General features: G+C 50.5%; 2 protein-coding genes across 2 annotated transcripts in view; one reads left to right on the forward strand and one right to left on the reverse strand.

The window, feature by feature from the left end:
* Window positions 1-11,660: 11,660 nt before the first annotated feature.
* CCDC177 (coiled-coil domain containing 177) lies at window positions 11,661-16,810 on the reverse strand. The gene is made up of 2 exons (XM_072337188.1): window positions 16,656-16,810; window positions 11,661-16,159 (listed from the first exon to the last, which is right to left on the reverse strand). The coding sequence occupies exon 2, from the start codon at window positions 16,149-16,151 to the stop codon at window positions 14,259-14,261; it is 1,893 nt and encodes a 630-aa protein (XP_072193289.1). The 5' UTR covers window positions 16,152-16,159; window positions 16,656-16,810; the 3' UTR covers window positions 11,661-14,258.
* Window positions 16,811-20,316: 3,506 nt separating this feature from the next.
* Window positions 20,317-20,647, forward strand: part of SUSD6 (sushi domain containing 6) — a 73,767-nt gene continuing 73,436 nt past the window's right edge. Inside the window, exon 1 of the mRNA XM_072337189.1 lies at window positions 20,317-20,449. The gene's annotated coding sequence lies outside the window, so the exon portion shown is untranslated. The remainder of the gene's footprint in view (window positions 20,450-20,647) is intronic.

Raw genomic sequence — 20,647 nt, forward strand, 5'->3', positions numbered from 1 at the left:
AATTCCTATGTGTTCTTGTCACGCTGTTACTGAAATGAAGTTAAATTGCCTCTGCAGGAGTAGAGACAAATTGTTGTGACATGCTCTTTTACTGCCAGGGTACTTGCTGTGCTTCGCTGGGTTGCTTTACGAGCTGAGCATCGTCTCTCGAAGGGCAGTGTATAAAATGCTTTCACCCTTGCCACCCACTTTCACTTTATTCACTAGGTTGAGCTTCTGCACTTTAAAATGGATATAATGCTCAATCCAGGGTGTATCAAATCTAAAGAAGAAATCTAACGCTGCTTGCTGGCTTCAGGTAAGCAGGTGGAACCAAGCTGTGCCATCAGCCACCTGTGGCAATGTGCTTGCTATCAGCTGTTTCTTGCTGCAGACAATGGCCCTGGTAGCTCTGACTCCATAAACTCCCTGGGAGAGTCTTCTCACCTAGGAACCTCTCTTCCCTCTGAAGACTTTCCCAGTTGATCCCTTTAGAGCTTCATGAAAACAGTGTTAATGTGCAGACACCGCAGGCTGTAGTGTCTGTGTCTTCTTAACTACTTATACACAGTAAGACCATCACTCCTGCTCAGGTTGTGTTAAGGGTTAATTTAGTCCTCCACGTGAGCAGCAGGAAGCCTCCAGGCTGTTTCACTGCCTGCAATAGAAGGAATTATTGCTTTGTGGACTGGAGTTTGGGAGCTCCTCTGGTACTCACTGCCTCAGGGCTTTGTTATTGCCCAAAAATAAATGACAGAGAAAGAATTGCTACTTCTAAAGCAGTGAAAGCGGACAAGAAATGGAAACTGCCTCCAGGGTCAAAAGCCAATAAGAGGGTGAACTGTTGCTGGTGTTAGTGCTGCTATGCATAGAGTACAAGGGATGCGGGTGGTAGGGATCCTCAGCTCTGGAGCATGGCTTTATTTATCTTGGGATGGCGGGCAGATTTTCAGCTGGTATTGGTTCTTTGGAGGGAGGATAATAGTTTTTCACTAAAATGTCTGTTTTGATTGCTCTTCCATGCACGTGCTTCCCGTGGCAAGTGAATGGACAGAAGCTGCCTCACACTGTGCCTTGCAAGGAGACGCATCTGTACAGGTGGGAGAGATGGTGGTGCCAGGAGAATGAATGGCTGTGGCCAGACACTGGAACATAGCCATGCTGGTCTGAGGTGCCTTTCCCTCATGATGGGGCTGTGCTGTTCTGCTATCTGCACCTCCAGGCTCTTCTGCCTGCCTGCTCACTCAGAGCCTCAGTGCCTTTCTGCCCACCAAGATAACATTTCCTATATTAAGTAACTCCTTTTCTTCTTACTGTAGGCTTAACTCTAAAGCCGGAATGAGGAAAGATCCAGCTGAGGATTCAGACAAGGCTGTGAGTCCTTTCTGCTCCTCTTTCTGCCAGCACTGAGTACAGGAGGTGCTGCAGTGCTGGGGCTGGCATCTCTTTTTCAGTCTTGGCAGGTTTGTTACTTCAGATGAAGAAAAATGACAAAAGCCATTTTGTGGAGGTAGCAAAAGCACCTTTTTCTATTTCAGAAGTGTTGTAATAAATAGAACAAGTGTGGGTCACGGGTTCTTTTGCTGTATGACGAGAAATGCAAGCTTTGCATTGCTTAAAATAATAAGTAAATTCTGCTTACTCTCGAGTTCCTCTTGGCTGCACCCTACCTCAAACCACCCAGGGGCACAAAGGTGATGGGTCTTTTTGCAGGACTGCTGCTCCTATTGGATTTTTTTACAAGTTATTTTTATTTTTGCTGTTTGTGCTGGGGGCAGGAGAGCTCTCACTTCACCCCTGTGTCAGTGCCTGCCTGTAGGAGCCACCAGCCCCTGCTCCCCTGGCATGAGAGGAAAGGGTTCTGCTTTGTGCTAGGTTTTATTCCGAACTCTGAAGCATTGCCAGGAGCAGGGCCATTGCGCAGGTGGTAGAGATCAAACTTTGATGGGGCTCATAAGTGTTCAAAGACCGTGCTGATGGAGGTGCACAGGTAGGTTAGTGACATGAGATTGAGAAGAATTAAAACCACACAGCAAGCAGGTGGGAATGTTGCAACTCTGATAGCAAGCTAGCTGAGGAGGCTTAAAGCAAAGACTGCGAGAGATGTGAGAGATCACAACTCGCTTAGGAACTGCTTTCATTCCCTTTTTCTTTTTTCCATTCGGTCAGAGGCACAGCGATGCTGCATACTACAGGTGAGGAGGCTTCTCCAGAAACAGGACAGAGAGCTGGGAGGACAGCAGAAGAGACTAAAAATTGCACCACTCCTGATAGTGCATTGTTTGTGAAGCTAAAGTCCCTCTCCCCTCCTTGTGCTGCAGATCAGGTGGCAAGGCAGTGCCAACCTAGTGCTAGCATGGTCCATCTGGGTGATGCAAACCCAGCACTGACTGTCCCCTGCCTGTCCTTCCTGACACTGGTGAAATGGTCAGGTCCTCCTGTGTCTGCAGCTGTCATGCTTGCAGACAAAAAGCAATGAATCTGGTCTCCAGCTTCCTCTTCACTCTGCTGAGTTTCTCTTGCCATTGCTCACTGCACACAAATGCAGAGCAGGTGGGTTTTAATGTAGAACTTATTTTAGATTAAGAGAAACAATGTAGGCTCTCTGTGCAAGCAGAGCTGGCTTTGTTCCCTATGTAGGGGGAATGTGGGCTTCAAAACGAGGACAGAAAATTCCCAGCCACTCAAAGCTACCATAGATGAGCAAAATAAGGGTGTTTCTCTGATAGGCCAGGCTTGGGTGAGGAGGAGTTGCAGGATATGCTGCATTAGAAGTTTGAAGCCAGCCTGCAGCAAATGAAAAATGTGCTCAGTATCCATTTGCTATTGCCAAGAGCTTGAGCTCTTGTTCTTGAGAAGCTTCTTCCACTCTGAGGATGTGGAGGGAATGTGAGCCGCCTGGGTGAGCCCTGTTTGGTGTCTCATGGCCAGAGTCAGCCTGTGAAGTCACCCCAGAGTGCATGGGAGGGTTAGGAGATTCAGGGGTGTCAGGTGGCTCTCCTTGCTTTACAGCTGCTTCAGAACCTCTTCATGAGCATTAGAATAGAGCAAAAACATTCACCCAGTTCTAAAGATTAAGAAGCAATAAGGGACTCAAGAGTGTGTAAGGGGGATGATAGTACTGGTGCTGGATCTGCCCTTTGCTGTGCTTGCCCTTTCCCTCAACTTCGCTGTTATTCTAGTGTGGCTAATGGAGGACGTCTGCATGAGGCTGGGATGGACATGCCCCTCACTGTCTCACTGTGCTGAGAGGCTGGGCCATGGCACTGCTGCTGGCAGAGGGGAGGTCCACCCCACTGCGAGGTGCACGGGAGGTAAGATGTGGCCTGCAGGGAGCTGCAGCTGCTCAAGCATTTTTTAAACAGTACTGAATTTCTGTCTAGAAAATGTTACTCATTCAACTCACAAAGTCTTTCAGACCCGAGAGAGTTTCATGCAGAAAATGTGTACGAGTGTTCAGGGAGGACCCCGGGGTGCTAACCTCCAGGAACTGCTGTGCAGCCCTCCTCGTGCGCAGCTTTGAGCATGTCCTGTAGCTGCAGGTGCCTGCTGCCTGGCAGTGCAGGGCCAGCTGGAGTCTATGGGGCAGAGCTGGTTCCAGTGTGTGCCTTGTGCAGGAGGGGCAGCATGGGGGAATGGTCTCTTGCTCAGGGCCATGACCTCAGCTCCCCTTCCAGTGCCTGCGTGTGCAGGAAGGTGAGATGTACAGAAGGGCTGTGGAGGAGAGGGTGCTCGTCTTTAGCTGAGCTAAAGTCAAATCAGATTTTATATTGTGGAATCTCATCTCTCCTTAATCTTCAGAGATTTATCAGAAAGCTTAAAGTTAGGACAGAGCGCTGTGGCATCTAATCTTTCCTCCTGTCTGTCACAGACAAATATATTTCACCTACTTAGTGCTGCTCTAATCTGTGGCTGAAAGGGCTGAAGAATGGGATCTCTGCCACTCTGGGGGCAAATGGCTAGGCTGCAAATCAGATGGCACTTGAATGCAAGTTCCCTTGTCTCTGTTCTTGAGGATCACTTCATGGAGAGAGGGATCTTTTGTCATAAATAAGGACAATATATATGTAATGTAAGATTTCTCTGTAGGTATAGAGAAATGCAGTTGGGAAAGTTTCCTTTGCCTCCTGCAGGAGAAACTTGAGAGAAAGGTTCCCTTGAAGGGGTCAGGTTTCCCCCTGCTGTCCTTCACTGCTGAGGCCTCTTGGGGCTGCAGGAGGAGGTTGGGATGGTGGATACCTGTTAAATGTGCAGCCAAAGTGACTTTGTCCTTCAGACAAAGGCAGCAAGGGGATGGGGTTTGATCCAGCCAGCTTGAGAGACTGTGGTGGCCGTGAAGGGAGTTATAACACAGCTTCTCAGGTGCTGCTTCGTGGATGTTATTGGGCTTTCTGAGAAAATGTAGCTTGCTTCTCTGTGTGAAGAGAGACTGATAACTCACCCTTGTGGTGTGAAGAACGAGAAGAGGAGCACCTCTACGCGCACCACCTGGACTTGCACAGGGAGGCAGTTACCCCTTGGAACCCAGTGGGCTGCCCTTGTGCATGCTGAGCTCTGCTGCAACAGGCTAGCCTAAGGGGAGTGGGATGTCCCACCTTCTACTGAAGCCTGTGCAGAGAACTCTGAAATCATATTTCTAGGTGTGTGCTTCCCTATGGGTCAGCTGCGTTGCTTCTCTTCAGGCTTAGTATTCGGTTAGTTCTTCACAGCCTTTTGGAAGATCCTGCTATGTTCTGTTCTCTAGGTAGTAGTCTGTACCAAATGCATTCAGCTTCCAAAGCCTTTTGCCCTCTGAAATTTGCTTTTTGTTTTTGTTTTTAAGGTACAGGGACAAGGTTGGATGCCATTTTTATCTGCTCTCCTTTTCCCCTGTTATCAAAAGGCATCCGAGGGCAGGTGAAGGAAGCCACGCTACACCTTCACAGCATCTTAGTGGCACTACTCTCCCAGAAATGGCAATAAACCCACAGGCTGACAATGGCAATCTAACCTCTCATGTTGTTCCAAGCCCTGGCTGCATTATCTGTCAGGGAGATAATTCCTTGACCTTGTGGTCTGGGGATGAGCCCTTTGCTTAGTGATTAAGCCACTGCACTAGATAACACTCCCTGTTTAATCCCTTTGGTAGCTGCTGCTGGGGAGGGGACTGCAAAAATGCAGCGGTTTGCAATAGGTCTGGAGACCTCAGATTCTGTGGTAACAGCATAGGATATGGCTGTGCGTGTCCATCCTCCTGACTTCATTTGCTGGCGGGCTGGAAAACAACCAGCTTATCTAGGGCACTACTTTATTGAGCGATAGAGCCATCTGGTGCAAAAACCAGAGCTGTCTGAGGGCTTAGACGTGTCAGAAATCAGAAGTCCCTCTGTGTATTGATCCTGTCTTCTATTTGCTGCATAGAAAAAGGCTTGTAAGTGCTTTTCTGTGCAAGTCCTGAATAACTTGCTAACCTTACAGGCTTGGCCTAGAGTGGGAGGAAGAAAATTCCTACACCTAGATCCTCCCTGCCCATTGTACCCCTGGTGTCTGGGGAGTGTGCCCACAGAAGCACCATGGGTTGTTCAGGTGCACCCCAATCTGTGGGGTTATGGCCACATCCCAGAACTGTACAAGCTATAGAAGGCTGAGGCCCAAACCCTTACGGTTCTGCCTGCAAGTGAGAGCAGAGGGAGAGCTTTGATCAAGTCTCACATGTAATCATAACATAGAGTGAGTGACTTGGGTTGGAAGGGGACCTCAAAGATCATCTATTTCCAGCCCCCTGCAGCTGGCATAGTTGCCAACCACTGAACCAGGCACCAGATCAGGCTATCCCATCCAGTCTGGCCTTGAACACAGGAATAGGGCATTCACAACCTCTCTGGGCAGCCTGTGCCTCACCACCTTCTCAGTGAAAAACTTCCCCTTGACGTCTAATATAAATTTCCTCTCCTTTGGTTTAAAGCCATCCTCCTCATCCTATCACTATCTATCCATGTAGGAGGTTTCGTTCTCCCAGACAGCTGCCTGTCTTCCCTTTCTGCTCAAAGTCTGTCTTTTCTCATGTCACCACTATATATTTGAGAATTATGAATTCCCTTTATTCTGTCCTTTCCCTTTCAGAAGGACCCTACCCTCCTTGATCTAGCCCCAGCCTCAAGTTTCCTTTGGCCACAGTGTCACCTCACCCCAGGCACAACAATGTGGTAGTTGTCACCCCATTCTTGCATTTGAGGAACTGACTTGACCAGGAATGACGCAGCCCCGTGGTCTGGTGCCTGTATCAAAGTGGCCGCGTACAGATAGAGCTGTGCTTAGCCTTCACCTTGGTGGGAAGCTCACAGCTAGCTTTCTGCTTTCCCACAATGAGCTGAGCTGTGGGCATGCTATGGGCCTCTGCCCACTCCTGGCAGTTTGATATTAAATTTGTTCCTTAAGAGAAAAATCTAAAAAAAAAGTGGGATTGACACAAGCTTCAGCTGAAATGTGCTGCTTCACCCTGTGTTCCTGAGCTAGATATCTGTCTTGCAGCTCATCCTACTGAGCCTAGCATGAGGGGAAATCTTAGCACCAGCTCACAGATGCCCCTTAGCTGGTGTCCTGGAGCACAGAGGTTGTTCAAATCTCTGACTTTGCTGTTTCTTTCTTATCTCTTCTATTCATCAATTATTTCCTTTCCTCTTAGAAGACACTTAATCCCTTTGCATTTGGGCCTCCAACCTCCCCAGTAGAAAAGACTGATGGTAATATCATTTTCTATAGTGTTATACTCCCTGGCCATCCTTGCTCCTTGCAGGATGCCTTCCTTTCCCTGAGCATCACAGTGTGTTGTCATGGAGAGGATGCAGTCAGCACCACGAGGTCAGTAGGTACTGCACAGCCTGTGAGTTTCTAGAGCACAGGCATCAGGATGGATGCAAAGGGCCTCTGAGGACTCCAGGAAGCTCTGCAGAAATTCCCCTGGTAGCTGCATTATGGTAAATTTTCTATGCATTTGGGAACTCAGACTGTGACTGAATCATATGCCATCTGCATTATGATGCAGCCCCTCTGCAGAGCAGGCTCTGCAGATTGCTTTCCATGGGAAATCAGTTGAGTAGAACAGTGTATGCTGAGCAGAAGCTCTTGGAGAGGCCAGTAGCTCTCAGTGAGAACTTCAATGCCTCCAGGAACCAGAATTACCACTTTTTCTTATTTATTAGGCCATAAAGAGAATGCATTGAAATACCTGACTGAACTAGAAGAGGTGAGCAGATCATTTGCCGTGTAGTAGGAACCACAGACACCTTCTGTTGTAAGACAGAGTCCCTTCTGCCTGGAAAATATTAGCACTTGCTGCACCTAAGAGACATAAGCTGATGTGGCATCTACCACTCAAAGTGATGTGGAATTTCTGCAGAGCAAATCTCAGATGTCAGGTGCGCCAAGTAGCACTGCATCAAGTGATGAAGGATCCTTCAGGCCACCCACCTGCCTCTGGTTTTCTGAAACAATCTTCCCTGAGTTTGCTTGATCCTGTGCAGCAGGAGGGGAAACGTCATGGAGCATGAGCAGAAGTGAGCCATGGCTCAGAGCTGGTAAGATACACATAAACATCCCCAAACTGTCCCAGCCCAGTGTGCTTAGAGTGATTGTTCCAGTAGCAGGGCTCACATCTGTACTGGTTTTAGTGCCAAAATACAGGTTCTTGGCTATGTGACTTGGTGCGGGTTTCTGGTGCCACAATTGCTCTCCCCACCCACACTACACCATCTGGGAAAACAGTGCAAGGGAATCAAATTAGCAGTGCTGTGCTGTATGAAAATCAAACAGCAGCATCCCTTTGCTGCTCCAAAACATTCTAGTTGTTCTGTAGGTTTTTGACCTACACCAGTTGAAGACCTAAAGCCTAGGCTCAGACAGCACCTGTAATTAATTGCTCATGTAACAGGTTTGCCTCACTTTGAGGACCAGCAGGGTAAACAAGCTGCCTGGAAGCCTTTCCAGATCAGTGTGGACTTGGCTGCATCCTGAAGCTGGCTCCCAGATGATGGCCTCAGGACCAAGCTGGTGAGGAGATGGGGGCACAGGTAACAAAGCTATGAACAGACTGGCCCTCTCCTGGGCCTGAACAAAATGCATGCAGATGGGCACTTTAACAAAGCTCTTAACTGTTGGCGTAATGCTCAGGGCTTTATGGAAAGGAAATGTCTTTCTGCTTTACCTGCACATTTATGTGTTGAACTCCCTCCCACATTTGTTTTCCCATCTCTCATAAATCATTAAATAACTGACAAAAATAGCACAGTTTACTTAGGAGGTGATTAAAAATGAGAAGAATTTATCCTATCACTCTCCCAAAACCCCAAATGTTCCCAGTAGCATCCATCACAGAGCCAAACCTCTCATTCCCCACTGTTTAGCTTGCAGTCTGATAAGGTGCCTCTGTGCCAGCTGTGCTGAGCAGCTCTCTGCAAACACCCAGGAGTGCAGCACGGAGTATCAGCAGGCTCATTGCTGCACCTAAACCACCCACACCCGTATGACCCTACATCCTGCTGTCCAGGTATGGGTCAAGCAAGAGGAAATTTCCATCAGGCTCTGAGAGGCATAACCTATCTTAACACATTGTGGTTGGCATAAATAATAGAAAGGCTAAAGTATCTGGGCTGCATTAATTCCTGGAGAAGCTGTTAGCTCCAGTGAAGTAAGTAATGAGATGAATGTGTGACTTTAGTGTACTGAAAGAAAGAGTAGTGTAATTTCCTGCTGTTAAAAATATAGTTATTTCAGGCTGGCCAGGATGGTGTAGGTATTCCCACCCATCTCATGCCCGCTTTCTTCGTTTAACACTTTTATCTGTGTCCCAGCCCATTCCCTCTAATGCACCTTCCTGGTGTAGGGAACCTGCTTTGGCAGGGGGGTTGGACTCGATGATCTCTGGAGGCCCCTTCCAACCCCTATGATTCTGAGATTCCTCCTGTCCTGCCTTGCTCCTGGATGCCCCATAACCTGCACCATTCACCATTAGGCTTCCTGTTTGAAAGCATAAATATCCTTACATTTCCTTTGCATGCTTAAAGGTTTGAAGATGAGGGCTGTGAGTGGAGGCTGGCACCTTAAGACTCCTATGAAGCTCCAGCTGGAGAGCAGCAACAAGAGGAGCTGCAACAGCAGAGGCTCAGGCATAACCTCCCTTTGCAACCAGGAGGTTAATTAGGGCTGCTGGGGGAACGGGGAGGGTGCGAGTGAGAGCTCCGGCTGAGCGCCAGCATGGCCTGGGGCAAGTCACATCCGTTCTTTCTGCTTCAGTCTTTCTGTGCTGAGGCTGGGAGCAATAACTCATTTACCTTGCAGTTCGGTCCTTGGGTTGGATGCAGAGAGCTGTGTAAAGCACATAAAAGTAAAATAGCACTGGCAGTTTGATTTCATAATCCAGGATGTTTCTTGCTGCTGGTGGGATTTTGTAACGTGGGAGATTTCTTGCTGAATGATGGAGAGAGGAAATTAGTGTAAAGTTGCAAGAGAAGTATTTGGGTCCTTTTAGACTAGAATCCTACAGTAACAAGGTTGTGTTTCACAGCAAAGAGCCATGCTAAAATGAATAGGCACAGAACAAAAGAATCACACCCAGAACTGAATATTTTATGCCCTAGCGTTAACAGGCATATGGGACACAGGGCATATCCTATTACAAAGGCTCTGACCGCTCACCTTCCCCAGAGTGCTGGTTGCTGTGCATAAATGAAGGATGCATTTTGAGGTAATGTCTGGAAGCTTCCAAAGAGGGGATATGGTGCTGCACTCCCACAGCAAGTTGTGTTAGGGCTCCATCAGCTCACTTCAGAGCAAGCCAGTACCCCTCTTTGCTGAGAACAGCCTTCTTTTTCAACTATAACAGTAGGTCTGAACCTAACAAACTAAATTACTTAGGACCTTAACTCAGCAAAGCATTAAGTGAGCTTACACAGGCATGCTTTGAAAGGATCCTGCATGATGTGAGAGCAGGTGGATCCCTCTCAGAGCACCTCCACTCTCCTAGATGTGGAGGCTGCTCTGCTGGGCGACCACCCAGACCCAGGTCTGCACAGCAAGTGTGAGCAGAGAGCCACGGCCACCACCTGAACTAACTGCTCTTGTGTCTTGTTTCCATACACCCTGCACCTGAATTAAAAACAAACAAACAAAAAAAAACCCCACACAACCTGAAAAACTGCATTCTAGCTACAACACCAGAGGAAGAAGAGACACACACCAAAGCAAATACTTTCTTTAGGTGTATTGCCTGGTGGCAATGAAAAGCCAAAGCCATTTTCAGGTAGGATGTCATCAGCCTGGCTTTCTCAGGGGTCAAAAAGGGAGCAGAAAATGTCACCTCCCTGAGGATAGCTAATGGATGTGGCCCTTAGAAAAACCTCTGGAAAACTTCTGACTTTGCATTGCAAATACTGTATTCCCCACACCTCCCTGTCCAAGGTTGGCTTAGTAAAGACATTCACACCTCTCAGACCTGTGCATATTGCATATTCACAAATTAAGGTGAGAAATCTCATCTTTGCACCTTTCTTATCCATGCTGTGAAAGTGTTTATGATAAACTGGGTTAAAAATACTTTGTAAAACATTAAGTACTGGAGGGTGCAGCTGTGCCTTCTAATAGCTTTTGAATGCGTCTAACAAATACAACCTTGACAGAGAAATCACAGTTTAGAGATGAATTTTTTACTAAGAGGTAGCATTCAGAAGAGACAGAGTGCTGGAACTTTCACCAGCACTGAAGGCCTCCAGCTCTAGCTGAAAATGAACCTCAAGACCTCATGGTCTCATAGTTCTTTTTTTAACATTTAGATGATAATGGAGTCTCTCTCCCCAGTGTTGCAATATCTCAACTTCAGAAACTCTTCAGAGTGGTTTCAAGCAGGTTAAATGCTAGTAGGAGTTATAGTCCATTGGCAGAGCTAACCTATACAGAACTTTAGGCAGGGTTACATGTTTGTGCACGTTTGGTTTCAGACTTGACAGTGTATGGCATTTGGATCTAGATCTTGGGTTGATACACTACATCAACAGGATCCAATATGAAATCTAGTTAAGAGGAGAAACCTGGGAATTCAATGCTAGCCACACCTCTGGTGTGCCATTAGTCACAGAAATTTCCCAATACAGGGTGTTTGTTTCTTTTAAAGTGCAAACAGTCCAAGATCTAGAGGTCATTCTGTAGCAGGTATGCACATGATCTAGAAGCAAATTCTTTGCTACAACCTCATGATTATAATAGACTGATAGCCTAAAATGCATTTTCTAATCTGAGGAGAGAACCAACTTATTTTTCTGTAGAACCTGACCAAACGTTATCAGTTCCTCCTGCACCTTGAATAAGCTGTGATCTACTTTTGAGCAACCAGATAATGTGCTACTTGCTTTGATTCTTAGTTCTCTCTGGCCTGCAGCTCAGTATCACAAATATAAAATAAGCCTCATCTAAAAACACCATATGTCTTGCACGCATCTCAGGGCTTCATTTCAATTTCCATAGAAATCCAGCAGTAAAATTCCTCATATAAACAGAAGCATAAGCAGACTCAGGAAATACCCCTGATGACTCCATTCATCTAGTTGACTTTGTTTTCCACGTCGCGACTTTAAACAGCTATAAACTCCATTGACTCTCACAAGCTCCGTACTGGAATATCTACAGACATGAAAAAAGTCCACACACAAATCTGTATCTTTTGGAAAAAAAAATAGTTTTTTTTTTTTTCAAAGACTGCACATTCAAAACTCAAGCTGCACACTGCGCAACGTAGGAACAGAGGTTAGCCAATCCAATTACCACCACCGAGGTGTGCTTTGATTAGTTTGGCTGTAGCCCCAAGATGTCATACTCGGTCAGCAGCAAGACACGGACTTGAGGTGTAATTACAGTCAGTAGCCAAGGCATCTCTCCTGGCTGTAAAAATTTTCTTGATCTGCACTGGAAATGTAACGTCAGAAGGTAAAATGCAGCGTTAAGGGAATAAATGACAGCGGCTGTGTCCACTCGCCTGCCCATCACGTTGCACACTGCAGTACAAACAACACATGAACATGACTGGCGGTACAGCAGGGCAGCAGGATTGCTTTCTCTTTTCAAATCACTTGTAGTTTCAAGGAAGAGAGTGAAGTGACAGGCTCCTAGCTGGAAACAGGAGCACCGTTGTCCTTCCCACAGCTGTGCATTGTTTAGGTTTTGGTGTTACCTGACCATTTTCACCAACGGATGTGCTTTTTTTTTTTTTCAGTAACACCACAAACAAACAAATAAATAAATCAGTACTTTGTGCTTTGTTAGCATCTTTCATCCAAAGCCCTGGAAGTGCTTTGCCAAGCCACGTGTTACTATTGCGAGCCACATCAATCCCAAGAGTCTGATTCTGCTTCCTTTTATATCAATAGGAGCAGGGCCAGCCCGCAAGGATGTGCCGGATGTTACACAGCAAGCCAACAACTGAGCTAGCATAACTCAGGTGTCCCACTTCTTGCTTTTTGTGCCATCTGCCCATACAGCGCCAATCGCTCTGATTCAAAGAGAGCAAGTTTCATCAGATTACTTCATTTCCCACACTCCTTTTACAGTGTCTCCAGCCTTGCAGGATACCAGAGTGTGCTTGGTCTACTGCTGTTAGAGCGTTCTGAGAGGTAAGCAATCTATGCATGTGACACTGCATGCCTGAATCAATATCAACCTTCTTCTGCTTTCCTCTTCCCCTGTGCTGTATATCAGAGACATCTGCAAGGAAATGAGAACCTGGCTCTTCTTGCTGCTTCTCTCCCTTGCTCCAGGTTTGACGGCTGTCACCACAGCAGCCCAGCACAGTGTCACGGATGGTGGAGCACAGCGCTGGCATTGCCTGGAGCCAGAAAAAAGAGCCAACAGAAAGTGCCCGGTTTGGATGCGGGTTTGTAACTGCAATCTGGCAGAGAGTTAACATGGAGAACCGGAACAGAACAGTGACTTGAATGCTATCCATGGGGCGTAAGTAGGCTTTTCACATTTCCAGTGCATTCATGTCAAAAGATCTTGTTTCCCTCAAATTGGTATTGAGTTACTTGTAAAAAAATGCCATGACCCTCACCTAAGAGAATCTGTAACGTACCTTATTTTGTGCACCTACTCTTTCTTGTGCCCTAAAGTAATAATGCAACTGATAGCACCAAGGGACAGACGAAAGCTGCCCTACAACAATAAGAGCTGGGTACCAGCCTCATTGCAAGCAGCTCATGCAGTCAGTAGTTTGGAAGAGATCTCTGGCATATGCCTTGTCCAGCCTCCTGCTCAAAGCAGGCTGAGCTGGAAAAGGTTGCTCAGGGTCTCGTCAAATATGAATATTCCCAGCGTGGATATTCCTCAGCCCCTTTATGCAATCTGTTCGCAGATTTCCATTTGCACATTTGCAACAAAAGCCAGCTTCCACAGGTTTGTTAATTTTTATATCTTAATGTACAAATGGGTTGTTTGGATGACTGTCAGCTTGTGGATTTCCCACAGACTTCTTTCCTTCTTCCACTCATCTGAAAGAAGAAACTCTACAGACCTCTCCAAGAGACACTCAGAAAGGAGGGTAAGGATACTGGGGTGAGGCCACAGCTGCAAACAGCAGAAGTGAAACTGTGGTGTCTGTGGGTAGTTTTAACAGCTTCTACCCAGCTTGGATTGTAATGCCTGCTTAAACGGTGTTATGAAGCCTGACTCTTGACCCACGCTTTCTTTCCCCGATGTTTGATATCAGCAGTGAATGAGACGTGCCCAGGGGTGCATGGATTTCTCCATCTTCCTGGGTGTGCGGCAGCTTTGAAAATGCAATCCTGTCAGTCAAACCGCACCGAATGTCACTCAAACCCAAATCAGCTGGGTCAGTTTGGGTTCTTTGTCAATAGTCTCTAAGAGTAGCCCGTAGTCTCTATTGCCTGTTTTTCCAACAAAAAAAAAAATAGTGCAGCTGTAGTCAGCTCCATTTTAGACAATCAGTTTGTAACTCACAGGTATCACGCAAAGTTCTTCTGCGGCCCTCTGTGCTTGTGGGGCGGAGGATGCAAAAACTCGCTTCCCCTCCGTGAAGATGACTGAGGTCAGTCCTTAAAACACATCCAGAACAAAAACAAGTTTTAAAAGGTCCGTGAAATAGCTGCCATGTTTTTGTGCGGTACCCTGCTCCCCCAAAACAATAAATTAGGGTGCTTAGCTTTGTTTGTTGTTGTTTTCTTTTTCATTAAATGTTAATGCAGAGGAGCTTTCTGATGCGTTATGAGGGACAACTGATAATGTATCCCCACCAAGATCTTTCATTTCTTATCCAGACTGGCATGCAGCTCTGCTTCGAAGGCCATCTTGTCAAAGGTGCGTGTGTTGGTCTCCTCTCGCACCCTTTCCCGGACATGGAAGGATGCCCGAGCTACAGACCTGGCATTTTCTAAGACGGTCTTCTTCTCCTTGAAGATCTGCTCGCTCCTCTCCAGTTTCCTCTCTATAGAAAGGAGAATCTCCCTGCGCCGTAAGTCCTCGTACTGTTCCACTTTTTGCTTGTTCATCTTCTGCACTTTCTCCTTCTCCAGACGGCTCAAGACCAACCTGCGGGCTTTTTCCTGGACCACCTCTTCAGCCACCTGTGCAGCATGCTGGAGCTTCCTCTCTGTCTCTTTAGCCAAGGCCTCCAAGTGCTCTTTCTGCTCTCTTTCCTTCTTCTCTGCTGCCAGTTTGGCTCTCTGGATCTGCATGTCCTCCCGCCTGGCCTTTTCCCTCAGCTCCTGGTTCCTCTTCTCCACTAGCTGCTCATAGTTCTCCTGAGCCTTGGACAAACTCATCTCCAGGGAGGCCTTCAGCACTTCCTTCTCCTCTGCCTCTTGCTTGGCCAGTTCCTTGAGCAAAGTCTCGTGCTTCAGCTTCTCTGCTTGGTTGAGCAGCTTCCTCTCCTTCTGCAGCCGAACCTCCTTCCTCTGCCTCTTCTGTGCAGCTGTGGACAGCTTCTCCTGCAGGAGCTGTTCCTCTCGCTCCCGCTGCTCCTTCTTGCTGTCCTCCTTCGCCTTCAGATTGTGCTCTTGATGAAGCTTCTTCTGCTTGTCCTCCTGGACGGCTCTTTCCAGCTTCTCCCTCCGCAGCCGTTCCTGCTTTTCTGCCTGCTCCCTCCACCTCTCCTCACATACCTGCCGCTGCTTCTGCTTCAGCAGGGCGACCTCCTGCTGCTCCTGGCTCAGCTTTCCCCGCCGCTTCTCCACCTGGCTCTCCCACATCCTCTGGCCCTGCAGGAGGGCCTTCTGCTTCTCCTTCTCCTCCTGCTCCTTCCGCTGCTCCGCCAGGCGCCGCTGGCTGTCCCACTGCAGGTGGGCTGCCTGCCGCTGCTCTCGCAGGATGTTGGCCTCCTGGTGCTTGGCGATCATCAGCGCCGCGATCTTCTTGTCCCTCTCGGGCACCTCCGAGAGGCCCTTCTTCCTCTTCACCTCCCTGACGATCCTCTCCACCCTCTGGGCGGTCTGCGGTGAGTGGCTGAGATCACCCAGGCTGAAGCTGCGCCCCAGCAGGGAGCCATCGGCCACCCGGCCCCGGCCGCGCCCCCTGCCCCCCAGCCCTCGCAGGCTCTCCCCGCTGTATGAGGACGACGCTCCCGACTCCGAGGAGGTCTTGCCCCAGCTGCCCTCCCGACGCTTTTGCAGCGAGTCCAGGGAATGGCTCTTGGCCTTTGCACCCCCCGACGCCCCAGCCTTCCCCACGGGACGGGGTCCAGCGGCGGTGGCGGCAGCCCGTGGGGCGAGGCGGGCGGCGGGCGAGGGAGGCAGGCTGCCGAGCGGAGCGAGGATGCGCCGCTTCTCCTCGCGGATAATCCTCTCCCGCTCCTCGCGGCACTGCTGCAGCTTGCGGCGGCGCTCCCGCTCGTAGGCCTCGTAGAGGCCGGTGGCCACCCGCATGGAGCGACCGGGAGCTTCGCGCAGCAGCTCGCCCAGCGCCCGCGGCAGCAGCTCCACTGGGCGCACGGCGCAGCGGGCGCACGCCTCCAGGGAGCGGGGGCTGGTCAGCACGTACCGGCTGCCCTCCGCCGCCGCGCAGTCGAAGTTGTACAGGTCCAGGTGCAGCAGCGGGGACTGCTCCCCGGGTCGGGACGTCTCCCCAGGTGTTGCCGCCGCCGTCGCCCCGCCGGGTGCGGGGCAGGGCTGCGCGGGGGGCTCTGCTGGGGGCTCCACCATGGTTGGGCCTGCGAGGAGAGAGCGGTGGCGGGTGAGCCTGCGGTCCCCTTTGTCCCTCCGGCACGGTGCTACGGATGGATGGAGCAGCCGAGCAGGGGCGGGAGTTCGGTGCCCGGTGGGATTGGGGTGCACGGGGCGGTTGGTAGCGACGGTGTTTTGCGATCATCTGTGGGGGCGTCTGGAGCGTACGGGCTGGGGACGCGGGGGTCTCTGGGGCACACGAGGTGAGAGGGCAGCCCCATACCCGCCCCTCCGGTGCTCCCGTCGTCGGGGGGTGCGTGGCTGCGGGTCGGGGCGTTGGGGCTGCTACCCGGGCTGCGGGCGGGGGAGTTCGTTTGTGCGGGGGGGGGGGTGAGCTCGGGCTGCAAGCGAGGATGCTCACAGGGGGGCTGAACCAGGGCAGGGTGTTTAGCGCGAGAGTATTTGGGGTGAGGGGTATTTGGGGCGGGGGTGCTCCGGCCGCGAACGGAGGGGCGCGGGGTCCGAGCTGCGGGAGGCACTCACCGGGCGGGCGCGGCGGGCAGCCCCGCGCTTTGTCTCGGAGGCGGCAGCCGCGGGGATCAGGTGGCCGGCGGCGACGGAGGCGGCGGCAGCGGCGGTTCCTCCATGGCACCAGCGGGGCGGCGGCGGGCACGGCGGCCGCCCGCAGGCTGCGTGGCCCCGCGCCGCCCGCCGCAGCCCCGCCGCAGCCCCGCCGAGCCGCGCTCCCGAGCGGGGGCGGGCGGAGGCGGGCGCGGGGGACCCGCCCCGAAGCCCCTGCGCCGGGGCCGGGCAGTGCCGCTGCCGCGCCAGGCGAGTGTCCCGCCGTGCACCCGCCGTCCCCGTGTCCTTCCGTGCACGCGTCCTCCCCGCAGTGAAGAGCGCTTTCTGAGTCGTGCTCCCTATTTTGCGCAGTGCCCGCGCGCAGAGAAGCCCATCCGTGTTTACGGTCGATAAGAGAGAGTTGCGAGGAGGAAGGATGCTAGCCCAGTTTTGCAGATGGCAAACAGCCGCAGGGAGATGAAGGTGGCCTGCCTGGGGCCGCTGGGAATCTGTGTCAGAATGGAACAGAACGGCACGGCGCTCAGATTTCATCACAAAGCACTTTCCAGCTACATACCCCTATTCCCTTTAGTGCTAGTGCAAGCTACTGCTTGCTGCAGAGATAAGTCAAGACTGAGAAGGAGGGAACTGAAACAATGTTGCAGGCAGTACAGTACCACTTTTCAGGTACCCACTTGGAACAGGCTGGCTGCAATTACTGTGGTAGATTCAGAATTTCTAGGCATCCATTGCTCAGCAGCCACAGTGGGACTGAAAACACCTTGCTTTAGAAATACCATGCAGCAGAGAGGGCATCATTGCTGGTTGTGGAGCGCAGAGCGTCTGTGCCACACAGTGGAGCAACTCTGTTTTTGTCAGGCACAGAAGAGTAGCAAAAGCTTGTTAGACGCTGTGTTGTGACTTCAGTGCTCTTCAGCAATTTATCACATAGCCAGTATAGATGCAGCTTAATCTGCTTTGTTTCAATAAGGAAGGACAAAGCAGTCATCAAAGAGCTTCCAGGATAATCCAGGACAATGACAGAGAGGGAAAGACCTAGGAAAGGCCTAGGGAGTCCCTGGGAGAAGCTAGAGAGCTGCAGGTTGGTGGTGTATGAGTGGAGATGTATTTAGTATGAGAAAAGACTTTGAATCTATCTCATCCTCCGTGCTGATGGATGCGCACAGTGAGGATACACTGAGTGGGCAAACTACACCGATGAACCATATTAACTTATCTGATCTAATTCATTCATCATCATCATGGTGTGTAGGGGGTGGTTATAAAGCTTGGTAATTAGTTATGGGAACATCCTCAGGTCAGGGAGCAGCTTTCTGCTGTCAGAAGAGTCTGGCTCACTGCTGACAGTGCTGACCATGAACAGGAGTTGCAGCACAGCAGCTGTCAAGCCACTATTGGACTTTTTTCATGAAAACTCATTAGCTGGTAAGTGTGCATGCCCAGTGAGGCACGGGTTTCCTGGGGCTTTTGGCAGGTTGCTCTTTCAGCTTGGAATGGAGCTGTAGCTGGACCTTGACTTTTCAGGTTTCTGTGTGGATCTTTAGGACTCCCATAAGCAACCACCCAAATGCAGTGGGAAGGGGGCTTGCCAGACAGCTTGAGAAGTAGTTGGATATGGCTTTTGGAGCCATTAGCATATGCTATCTAAACACTGAAGTCATATCCCCATCTCATCAAAACTAAGGGAAATAGGATGGGGCAGGAGGTGCCCTCTGGAGGAGCTAAAGAGGTTCACTACTTATGTGTCATTTTCCCCCACACCATTTAAAACCCTAATTCTCTTTTGGCTGGAAATGGGAGAAATCTATGCATGCAGGCTGAGTACTACAGGGTTACCTTCCTCCTTTGATTTATCAGATTTTTCTTCTTTGCATCACTGCTAATGAAAGCAAGAGATGCAGGGCAGTGGGAAATCATGCCTACAGGTTATGGAGATGGAAATATTCTTTTCAAATCAACGAGTTCTTCTGTATGCTCTCCACTCGTGTATTAATTAATCCTTCCCAGTCCGGCTCTAGAACTGCCTGTATCTGGGTTTTCCCCCAGTCTGCTTGGGAGAGCAGTTTCACAACCTATGAAAGCCCTTTAGTAAAATGTTATTAGTTAACTTTCTGCTTTGGTTTTTCCTTACTGTTTTATCTTCTCTGGAAAGTAGTTTGCCTTTTTTGGCTACAAGTTCTCTCCTGCTTGAGCTTATGCCTTACAAATGTTTGTAAACCGTTTCCAAATTCCCTCAGAGCCAAGGAAAACACATCGTCATTGTAAACCAATTGCCTGTAGTTGCACAAGCAGCTATCACCCTCCTTCTGAACTCGGTCCAGAGCATCAGTCCTCCTATGGCTGCTGCTGCTGCTGCTGATGGGCTGAGCCAGGGCTTCTACCAAGCATTTGCCTCCATGTGTCCTGGCATAGGCAGGCTGTGCACGCAGCCCTGGTGCCTGTGCACTGCCTTTTTTCCCTCTTGCATCTCCCCTTCTGTAGTTGGCTAGTTCTTCTAAGGAGGCTTTGGCTTTAACAGTTTGTCTTTCTAGGACTGTTTCCCCCTCCACCATGGGAATGTTAGCTGGTGAATTATTTCCTCTTTGCTAAATAGCAACAAGCAGAAGTTTTCCAGGTTGACTCCCGTCTCCATCTGTTTTGCAATTTCTGCCTTCTCTTTCTCATGCTGTTTACACTGTTGCTGGGAGGACCCTGACCTAACTGTTGTGAGCCACACGTCTCTTCCCTGCCAGGGGGCAGCCCCCGCACACCAGAGCCTCACAGCACAGCCTTCCCCTGTCAGTGGGAAGTTTGATGGACCATTTTAAGACTTCCATGAGGCACTGAGTCTAATGCCTAATTATGAACATAAGTCCTATGAGACGTGGTTGGTAGCCAGGCCTGAAACCCAACACACCGCAGTGCTGGTGCAATAGCCTGACAAAAGCCAAAATCCTCCTCTGGGATACTTCAGTCTTGGCTCCTTTGTTCCTTTCCCGTGCTCAACCTCTTATTCTGTCCTTCTCTGCTTCTTGCTTTCTTCCTGCCCTTGGCCCAAGCTGCCTGCCTGTGAGATGCAGGCAATGCCTCCCTCCTCCCATGGGTCGCTGGCCTTTTTCTGCAGGCCCAGCCAGGCTTTTGCAAACAAACTACCCAAAGCTGAGGAAACAACCTGACTGCTCGTAGCCCAGAGGCTCTGCTTCATGCTGTCATCTGTGGCTGTCCCTCAGCTATTTCACCGAGTCTCTGGAGAAATGGAGCTTCTTGCTGGGCAGATGCACGGAACAGACACACGCAGAAGAGACATGGCATGAAGAGGTAGCTGGAAACAGGGACATATGGCGAGAGACAATGCTAATGGCTGAATTTCCTCCCTGTTTTTTTTCTCCCTCTACAGCCGCCAGAGGGCGGTGGCGGCCCGGGCGGGGCCGAGCCGAGGCTGAGCTCATCGTGAGGCTGCGAGCAAGCTGTGGCAGGGCGCTGGGCAGCGGCGAGCATCGCGGTGTATGCCAGCGTGTATACATCGAATGAGAAAGAGTGGGGTGGGTGTTGAGCAGGTGGGGTGGAGAAGAGAGCACGGCCCCTTTAAGACTCGCGCGTCGCGTTCCAGGCCCCGCCCCGCGCGCGGCCGGCCGGCCGCGCGCGGGGCGGGGCCTGGAACGCGACGCGCGGGCGGTTGGGGGCGGGCAAGACGGCGGCGCCGGCCGGGGCGCGAGGCCGCCGACCTTCAGCCCCGTGCTGCGGCACCCTGCCCGCACCCCGCCGCAGACGGGCCGGTGAGCAGCCGAAGGGAGAGGCGGGGGGACCGGAGGGGCGGGGTATGGGAGGAGGTTCGGGCCCGCGTCGCGCACCTGGGCGGGCGAAGCGAAGGGAGGAAGAGGTGAAAAAGTGGCGGTGGTACGTTGGGTCTGCTCGGCGGTGGGTTTGGCGTAAATACGGTCGTTCGCAAGGTTTGCGGCGTGCGTGGGTTGATT

The sequence above is a fragment of the Excalfactoria chinensis genome, chromosome 5 (assembly GCF_039878825.1).
Source record: "Excalfactoria chinensis isolate bCotChi1 chromosome 5, bCotChi1.hap2, whole genome shotgun sequence".
Classification (NCBI taxonomy): domain Eukaryota; kingdom Metazoa; phylum Chordata; class Aves; order Galliformes; family Phasianidae; genus Excalfactoria; species Excalfactoria chinensis.

Excerpts from the sequence above, each read along its gene's own strand:
- CCDC177 (XM_072337188.1), bottom strand. The coding sequence starts at position 16,151 with ATGGTGGAGCCCCCAGCAGAGCCCCCCGCGCAGCCCTGCCCCGCACCC.